Source organism: Aulonocara sp. 'chitande type north' Nkhata Bay, linkage group LG17 (assembly GCF_057382095.1).
Source record: "Aulonocara sp. 'chitande type north' Nkhata Bay isolate Kocher_YH1m ecotype deep benthic linkage group LG17, A_spYH_male_GT1.1, whole genome shotgun sequence".
Lineage (NCBI taxonomy): Eukaryota > Metazoa > Chordata > Actinopteri > Cichliformes > Cichlidae > Aulonocara > Aulonocara sp. 'chitande type north' Nkhata Bay.
Genome location: NC_141360.1, coordinates 33,170,414 through 33,180,601, shown reverse-complemented (window position 1 = coordinate 33,180,601; position 10,188 = coordinate 33,170,414). Strand labels below are relative to the sequence as shown.

At 36.4% G+C, this 10,188-nt stretch overlaps 1 protein-coding gene across 2 annotated transcripts; it reads right to left on the bottom strand.

The window, feature by feature from the left end:
* Positions 1 to 3,215: 3,215 nt before the first annotated feature.
* LOC147310419 (uncharacterized) lies at positions 3,216 to 8,154 on the bottom strand. Of its 2 annotated transcripts, XM_086268912.1 has the most exons (5): positions 7,951 to 8,154; positions 5,334 to 5,423; positions 4,839 to 4,997; positions 4,420 to 4,515; positions 3,216 to 4,009 (listed from the first exon to the last, which is right to left on the bottom strand). In XM_086268912.1, exons 3-5 carry the CDS (start codon positions 4,869 to 4,871, stop codon positions 3,731 to 3,733), a joined length of 408 nt encoding a protein of 135 aa, XP_086125038.1. In that variant the 5' UTR covers positions 4,872 to 4,997; positions 5,334 to 5,423; positions 7,951 to 8,154; the 3' UTR covers positions 3,216 to 3,730. The 2 variants fall into 2 exon arrangements, with proteins under 2 accessions (XP_086125038.1, XP_086125039.1); XM_086268913.1 differs by lacking the exon at positions 7,951 to 8,154 and having other exon boundaries at positions 5,302 to 6,173.
* Between the last annotated feature and the right edge of the window lie 2,034 nt (positions 8,155 to 10,188).

Sequence of the window (10,188 nt, the reverse complement as noted above, 5' to 3'; positions counted from 1 at the left end):
AGTATTTATGAATTAACATATTCATTTAACTTATGGTGTCTCTTCTATTTTGTATTGTATAAATCTGTATCTATGTTCTAAGATTAAAATCCCATTACTATTAAAAGGCACCAAGTCAAATAATTACCAAAGCATGATTTGTGCAGAAATGACTTGACAGCTAATGAATACTCATAACTAATAAATTATCAGAAAACCAGCAGCACTGACGCCATAAAAAATCAGTTGAGGCATTTCCAATGACCAGAAAGATCTGATCTGAGCTCTGAGAAGGCATTTTTGCACCTACAATGTTTCAAATGATGTTAAAGATCTAAAATGCTAAAATTTGTATCTATTTTGTTTTAGTTTTGTTTGTTTTTTTTCCTTTGGACGAAAGGACACAAAAGCTACATATGAACCATTTTTAAAATGCAAGCCTCTTTTTGTTGATGCACCATCTGCTTCAAAAACATTTGGGTAGAGAAACTGCAAACACATGTTTTGAGCGACATTTAATCAGAAACATTTTAATGTTCAGTGAGCTTAATAGGGTGAAAACTTCTTTAGCAGATGCTATTTAAATGGGAGCACAGCACAGCCTTATTAGCTGTATTTTACTGACACAGGATCCTGTCAGTTGGGGGAAAAATGGCAGGAGGACAATGGTCTAATGTGAGAGGTATACCTCCCGGACCACTCAGCCCTAGAAAATGGCTGACAGAAACTCATTCAAAAAAAATTATAGGCTGTTCTAATAGGAATTTCATATGGGCCCAGCATTAAAACTCTCATGAGTCAGGAATGAGAGGTAGGGAAATAAGTGGAATGTCAAAAAAGTGGTAGGAAAATAGAAAGTTTGTAAGACACAGGATCGCTCTGACACTTTGAATTTTGTATGCAATGCTACAGTAATGATAAAATAATGCTTTCTGCAAATAATTACAGTCAGGTCCATATATATTTGGGCATGGACACAAGTTATGTTGTTTTACCAGTTTACTGAAACATATTCCATGTTCCAATTACAGCTGCATAATGGACATGGACATAACGTGCAGACTCTCAGCTTTCATTTGATTGCATCCACATTTAAATTGGATGAAGGGTTAAGGGGTTTTAGCTCCTTAACATGTGCCACCCTCTCTTAAAGCAATTGGACAGTAGACTCAAAGGCTATTTCATGGGCAGGTCTGGGAAATTCCTTCATTATGTCATTTTCAGTTAGGCAGATAAAAGGCCTAGAGTTGATTTGAGGTGTGGTGCTTGCATTTGGAAGATTTTGCTGTTAACAGACAACATGCAGTGAAATGAGCTCTCCATTCAGGTGAAATAAGCCATCCTTAAACTGAGAAAGAGAAAAAAAAAAAAAAAAAACATCTGAGAAATTGCTACAATATACAAAATATACAATACAGGACTCTCAAACTCTACAGTTTGGTATAGGCTGAGAAAGAAAGAAAGCACTGGTGAACTTAACAATGCAAAAAGGCCTGGAGGTCCACAGAAGAAAATAGTGGTGGATGATCACAGAATCATTTCTATGGTGAAGAGAATCCCCGTCACAACAGCCAGCCAAGTGAAGAAGCCTCAAGAATAGAACGGCTAGATTGAAAAATATCTTTAAAAAAAAGCCAGCAGAGTTCTGGAAAAAACATTCATTGGATGGATAAAACCAAGATCAACCTCTACCAGAATGATGGCAAGAAAATTTATAGAGAAGGTGTGAAACAGCTCATGATTCAAATTGTACCACATCATCTGTAAAACTTGACCGAGGCAGTGTGATGGCTTGGGTGTGCATGGCTGCCAGTGGCACAGGGACACTCGTGTTTATTGATGATGTGACACGGGACAGACGCAGCCAAATGAATTCTGAGGTGTTCGGAGACATGCTGTCTGCTCAAATCTAGCTAAATGCAGTCAAACTGATTGGCAGCATTTCATAATACAGATGGACAATGACCCAAAACATACAGCCAAAGCAACCCAGGAATTTATTAAAGCAACAAAATGGAAACATGATATCAAGGAGAAACACTCAACAAAAAAAAAAGAAGTTGCATAAGGACCTGAGCATACTGATAAAGTTTACTATGCCGACAATTTGTCACAAAGTAATTTAAAGTAAGGTAAGATAAGGCAAGGTGAACTCAAAGCAATTCTTTGCATCACTCACAAGTTACACAGCTGACCCATAATTTCAAAGCAGTAACATACCTTCCTGTCAGAGTCGATGTTATTTGTACTACCAAGGGCCTGTCAATTCCAATGGCTTTACACATGTATACTGGTAAAAATCATGAATAGTATACTGTAATTCTGATGCTAAAAACAATCCACTTATAGCTACACAGGGAAGCTTTACATCGTAGTTCAAAAAATCCATTCAAAAATTGTTACATTTGTTATTTGCCTGATTTTCATGACTGTTTTGGGCTAATTATTGCTTGATGTCCCAACATTTGCTTTCAATTTATTACATTTAATTTCCTATCATGATTTCCATTGCATCGGCTTCTCTTTAATGATGACTGGAATAAAACATGTGTTCAAGATTTGCGCTCAGAATAACCTTTTTTCATGCAAATTACAAATAGGATGATAAAAAAAAACATGTATCTAAACACATGTATAGCCAAGTAGCACAAATACACTATTAACAACACACACACACTACCCTCTTTCTGGACCAAACATACATGCACAGGTCCAGGGACTAGTAAGTATCCAAAAACTATTTTCACACACACACATCATATTGGGTGGAAGCACTGTAAAAAAGAAAAAGTTGAGAAAACTTAAAATTTCAAGGCAACATGATGCAAGAGATTTTTGAGTTTTCTGAACTTCTGCCAACTGTAGTTGACTTAACTAATATTTTCATGTTCTGCCAACTTGGATCTACTTGTTCACCTAATTAGGATAATCCTGTAAGTCTAACAAAGAAATTCTGGTTTCAATGCCATGTATTTCTGCCTTCACCAAACAAAGATATTCCTGTTGAATTAACATACAATCATTCCCTCCAAGGCCATGTATTCCTAAATTCACCAAACACAGATATTCTTGTTGAATAATCATACAATTCTTACTCCAGTGAGTTGAAAATTTACCAATATTAATAAAGAAAAATGTATGCTGTTATCGTACTTGAAAAAACACTCAAACAGATATAGAATAAAACAAAGCACAACTGAATGTTATGTAAAAACTTATTTATTTTTTTCAACAGTGCTTTCAGTATATTTCAGAAGGTCATGGGCAGTGGGGTGAATTTCTGTAAAAAAGCAAACAAACAGAAAAAAACGTGTTGCCAGTTTCTTTAGGGTGCTTTGAGCACCCCAGCAGAGACATTAAAATTCCAGAGTCCAGAAAAAAAGAAAAGTGTCCAGCAGCTTAGTCATTCACGTTCACACCCTGACTGTCCTGTAAAAGCTTAACTTAACTATTGCACACTAAATAGAGTAGTGCAACAAACAATTGCCTTTGTACCCAGACATTGACATTTTACATGGGCTCACTATGATGAACTACAGAAGTCAAAAGTTATTAGAAATGTTACCATCAATGAACAGTGAACTATCAGGTAAAATGAACGATTATATAGAGGGAAAGGGGTTGAACTACTGGGTTTTGCTTTGTTTTTTTACATGACTCTACAATGCACTTGAACATGTTTAAGAACAAGTTAAACTCATGTCTGGCTTCCCCGTTAACAGTCACAGCAAAAGCTTTGTTTTTAGAGACCTTATGCGCTGTGAGCATCGAGAGCCACCGAGTTCAAAAAAGATGCCCTGAATTGCTTCAAAGGTAAACTCATCTGCTTTGGATAATCAATGTTGAGGGCATACAGAAGGCCAAAGAGGTATGCCAAGGCAGTAGAGAGGTCTGGAATGTTATGTAGCACGATGTCCCCTTCCAACACAACAGCATGTTCTCGCACAGACGTATCGGCATCATCATCTTGCAGGATGGTGAGGATGGCAACTGATGCACCGTTCAACACTGGTTCCAAAATGTCAGTGTCCTGAAGAGAAGAAAAGTAAAATATGAATTATTGAAAGCTAAGAAAAATTAAAGACAAAATACATTTCTAAAGATCTTAACTTTAACCTCTATACCATGATGCTCATTTGACTCATGGAGGTTTTAAAAAGAAAAAGCTTATTTTCCTTTAATTAACGGCACAATATCTTTCACCAACCAACCTTGTGATGAGTTTTGTACAAAAATATTTTCTGCTGTTGAACACCCGCTAACAATGCCCAGGTGCTCCTCAGCAGAAAAAAAAGCAGTGAGAGTTATGACAACTGCAATCCTCACCATAAAATTATCTGGACTGCACTGAGGAAGTGTACATTTCCATTTTGGATTAAATCATCTTTTAAAAACATCTCATAGCAACTAGTTTTTCTTGCATTACTTTTTTGTACTTACTAAGCACTTCAGGAAAACCTGTGTTGCATCCTCTCCGAGGAAAATGGGCAGGCCTCTCAGTGCTGCTGTCTTTTGGTGGGACACAATGTCAGATGTCTAAAGAGTATTCAGTGGAAAACAGACATTTAAATTAGTATAGTAACGTGGTGTACCTACACACAATGCAAAATCAGAACTCTTATAGTAATGAAAATAAAATACAGATCAGGCCCAGCAACATGTAAAACTTAAAAAAACAAAACACCATTTTAACAATTTTACTTTCTTTTTACAAATTAAATAAAATACCGCCAAATAAAAACAAAGTAATGACTGATGACATTCATTTCCATTGATGTGTTTTGGCTGAAGCCAACATTTTTTTCTGTTATGACAAAGGTATACTCTCTTCTAAAAATGTCAGGTAAAGGAGCACTTACCTGTTCATCAAGTTTATCCAAGATGTCTTCCATCTCCTCACCAAGAGCTCCCTTCTTAGACCGGTATAGTTTCAGCAGGCCAGGCACAAATTTGTCCAGGGATGCATTGAACGTCCCCAGGAGGTCTTTGCTTGTGATCCGATGAAATTCTTCAGATATCTAAACAAGACAATAACCAAAATATTGCCATTTATTCAGCACAGAAAATTTCTGGGTAGCTGCCTTGTACAGTCTGCACCATGTTATATGCCTGACTGTGTTATCAACCGCAAAACCTACTTCAAAAATCTCTCATGAATACACATTTTGCACAGGAATAGAAACACCCTCCACAAAAAACAGTATCAATATGCAAATATATATTATGTTCACACTGAAATGTGGAATTTTGTTGGATTTTTACTATTGAGTGTGACCTTGAGAGGTGTGATCGTAATGCTCCAGGTGTTTTAAATACACATACAAAGTCTGTGTGAATGCATGGCCAATGTGCACCTTGTCCGTGATGAAGGCGGAAATGTTTCAAAAGAGTCTCTTGACTGGAGCTTGTGAATTTGCAAAATCGGCACTGCATGAACTCCACCCCTGAAACACAAGAGACATAGTCAATTTTGCCAAAAGCACTTTTGCAATGGGATAAAACATCCATATCTAACACACAGAAGGAATCCATAGATGCAGGAGCTGAATACATCAACAAGCCAAAACCAGAGACATCATGAAAAAAATATGTAAGGAATCATATTAACTTACATATGACCACTTGTCTACTATATCAAGTATATGATTGATAACATACATGACATGTAACATAAATGCAAGCTTGAATTCAAACATTTTTTTGTTACTATGATAAAAAAATGCAATAACTATAGAAAAATTAATACTATCTGTAACACAGTATACATCAACAACACACAATCATTCCTTTAATATTGTCTCCTTCCCCATTATGTAAAAAGCTCTGAAAATGTAGCAATCTTATAATACAGAGCATGAAGTACAACTTTAATTTGCGTGTGACATTAACTTACAGTACATTAGGCAATCTTACACCAGCTGACAAACTGTCAAGTCAGCTTTAAACATTACTTTAAAGTAACAGTGCTGCACCGGATAAACGGTGACTATTGAAAAAGTGAAAAAACAATATTAGACAATATGCAAGTTACTTATATCACTGTCATATAATTGGCGCACATATCCTACACCGACCCATGAAAGAGTCTCCATGACAACGCGTGCTTGGCCCAGTTTGTTGTCAAGGTTAACATAACGTTTTCATGCAAAGATAACATTGAAACTGGTTACAAAACGGGTAATAAGCTAATAAGTTTTACCATGGCAGAAGTGCTGTAAAAAGCCTGTGTGAGATACCGTCATTTAGTGATGTCTGTCTGAATTTCAGAGTGTTTAACATTAAACATTACTTTTTGCGCTGGCCACTACTCTGAGCTAAAACCTTTTTTTTTTTTTTTTTAAATATTAAACTTTATTAAGAAACAGTATACAGAACATGTATACAATCAGAACAAAATTAACATATGCCAGGGGGTGTAATACAAAGAATTACATACATTCAAATAATTTGTAATTACTACAAATGGTAATAGTTTTCATAGCCTTTTTGTTAAGTGATCCACTAATCAATTTTATGTAACATAAAACATCATTATAGTGATGTTTAAAATTAGGTTTTTTGTTACTGTATTTGCATTTGTGAAAATAAAATTTAGCTAAGATAACTAATAAGTTTATTATAAAGTAAACTTCTTTTTTTTGCCTTCGAAAGAAACAAAATACAACATTTTCCCATTTCACAGTAAAGTCATTATAGAGATGTCCAGCAATGAATCTACTGAAGTCTTTCTCTGAGCTAAAACCTTCAGAGGCTGCTTGTAGCCCGATTACGACACAGCGGCGCGACGAAGGCTCCCCAAATTCATAGTGGACTCCAGAGGTGGGACCAAGTCATTGTTTTGCAAGTCTCAAGTAAGTCTCAAGTCTTTATCCTCAAGTCTTAAGTCAAGTCTCAAGTAATGTCAGGCAAGTCAGAGTCGAGTCTCAAGTCACTGGTGTAAAAGTCCGAGTCAAGTCACAAGTCTGAAATTTTGAATTTCAAGTCCTTTCGAGTCTTTAAAAACCCCCCGAAAAAAAGCATGTTGCAGTTATATGCTAAATGTAAATATTAGACCATGTAATTTTTAAATCTGTGTTTTTCTCAACACATGACAAAATAGTGAACTTAGAAAATATACACAAATTGTGAAGTTGCACCTCTTTAAAATGCAGCTCAATTAAACCTAGCTCCAAGAATAATTTTCACCGACAGTTCTGAGATAAGCTGCATGTTATTCTTGGATGCGGTTGTAGGACTGGCTTTAAAATCGCATGACAAAAATATCATACATAAATAAATGATATTTTTTTTTAAATATCATTTAAAAAAAAACTGCATCACCAACGTAGCCTGGAAAACATTTGCTAGTTAGATGAAGTCAGCTATCTCATCGTAGCATATTTATATGCATATTTATAATCATACGGTTCTTAGAGTGAGTGCATACACTCATGAAGTTTAGTAACTTCAGGTCACTGCAACAAGCCCAGGTACAGTTTACCGACGGATGGGTGCAGGACCTTGAAATGCACCGTGTAGAAAGTAAAGACCATCGTACGTATCATAAGTTTACCAGTCTCACAAATCGTCGTCATAAATACACATTCGTTAACCGTTTATTAATATAACCTTTGAGCTCAATGGTAATTAATTAGCAGTGGAAATAATTTCTGGTAGCATCACAGAAATGTAGCAGTGACAATAATACTGTATGCTGTAATCGTACTGGACAATTAGTGATACAAAACAACTGTTTTATCCTGTGAATAAAAGTATATGTTTTTGTCAATGTACCATAATAACAGAAGCGAAACGCAATATTGTGTCAGGACAATTCACTATTTATGCACAATAAACAAAGGAGCATAGCGCGACAATTTCTGTTCAGCGCCAGACTTGCTTGTAACCTATATCACCAATTATGTTAAGAAAAATGACGCATTAACTACAACAGCAGACTGACCTTTGTGGAAATGCTTGGAGCAGACTAACCTGTGAGCTGGAGTGTTCTGGGACGTTATATTTGATCTTTGAATGGCTGCAATCCAGTCACCTCTTTGTTACTTCGGAAACATGGCTCGAACAATTTCTCCTCAGCGACGTAATCCGATAACAACCGATCTCTTTACCCGTCGGCTTCCCGTGGCTGTCATGCGACCGGCTATTGCAGTTAATAATACAACAGCTTCTTGCCATTTTTGTGTTTCTTTTTATCGCTGTATAACTGATTTTAATTGAAAGCTTGCGTGCGCTAGTACCGCTTGCCACGAGTTCCCAGAATCCTTTGCGGTTCTACCCGTGAATGACATCACATTTTCAATCTCTATATAATATGCGTGTTAAATTTTATATTTGGGGTAAAATATCAAGTCTTTTCAAGTAAACCGGTTCAAGTCCAATTCAAGTCCCAAGTCATTGGTGTAAAAGTCCAAGTCAAGTCACAAGTCTTAGAACATTTTTTCAAGTCAAGTCTAAAGTCATAAAATTAATGACTCAAGTCTGACTCGAGTCCAAGTCATGTGACTCGAGTCCACACCTCTGGTGGACTCCTCTAAATGCGTCCGAGAAATACGTCCTCCTTATAATAAGCATCTCTTAAAATGTTTGCAATATTGAAACATTTCAATATAATGTAGAAAAAAAACGAGAGAAAAAAGTTACGGATCGGACTCCCTGATCCTTATTGCGCATGTGCAAATTCTATCTGTGGAATTAGTTTTAATATTACTCTTTCTGGGTCACAAAATAAACTTTTAAGATATTTTCAGGCGTTAATGTAGCTGTGTAAATTGCTAATATCTGTTCAGTTTATTAAGACAACATATACTTGCAAAAGTGCTCCGACGCTTTCGGAGACGTCTGTTACCCACCAGCTCGATAGCTAGCCAAGGGGGGGGGGGGGTCAATTAAGTCACTTAGATAACTTAAAAATGCTATAGTTGGCCTTTTTCAGTGTTTTACTAGTTCCATCCTCCCGGGTCCTCAGGAGGATGCAGCCTAGGCGCTTGTAGAAAATCTTAATAACACATGTAGTTAATTCAGAGCTTTCCATAAAGGCAGCACAGTCAGAACAGAAAGATCAAAGACAGATTCAGACTCTTCATAATTTGCATTGGTGCAACATATTTTTAAGAAGTTTAAATCCCTTTAACAAGTGCACTGTTATACAGGAAAAGCAAGAGACCATCTGTTGCTCGGGAATGTTTAAAAACCGTCTGTGTTTGGAAAAAAGATAGGTGAGTTAAAAAGCAGGATTGAAGAAATGGTGAAATTTGAGAAAATTAAGGAGCTGCATTATGGAAACTGTAGCCTCCGGTGTTTTTGGAGTTTGGGTCTGTACTAGTGATTGCACCTATGCTGGTCATGTAATTCAGCTCCATCGATAATAGGGCTTGTATTTCCTTTGTATCGATTAAACCAACATATTGTAATCACTAGAGAAAATTAAAACTGGATAATTACAGACAAATAGCTAAATTAGTCAACAGGAGCTTGGATTCATGAAAATAAAAACACACATGCTCACAGCTGAGGAATTAAAGCACCAACTGGAAAGATGACCACCTGCTAACCAAACACCAGCTGTACCAACCAGTTGTCTGCAGGGACAGTTGTACAGTACTCTCACCTGCTTTCAATTAAAAGAGGCCACTTCATGTCAGAACTGCTTGGTCAGGTGTAGCAATCATTTAATGTTTATATTGTGGAGAGGGGAGCATAAAGGTCTCTTTGTGGCTTTGATGAGTTTCATTCAAAATGAAAATAAGTATGCATGTCCCTTCATGCTAAAATGGTCGAGTTAATTCCTCGACAAAACTTCATCGTAAATTTTATACCAATCCAGTGTAAAGTACCAACTCGGTCAAAAGGCTATTAGGTAAAGTTTTGACATTATTAGAGGAGACAGTTTATCCGTTTAAATTTTGTCTTATCTACTCTGATTAAAGCAGCTGGGCTGCACATTTAAAAACAACTGAAAATATTTAAATTGTAGATTAAAGAGACAATGGCTGACATCTTCTGTAATGTAAAAATGGCTGCGGGAATGTGAAGCAGCATTGGTATTCATATCATGATTCAAATCTGATGAGAGCATAGCAAGAGGAGGACCTTAGTGGATTCTTGAAGTCATGGAAGCAAACAAATCTACATGACTACTAAAGGAATGATCATGAGCTCCCAGATTTCCTTAAATGAAATGCACATATTTTGAAAGTGAAATGCACACCT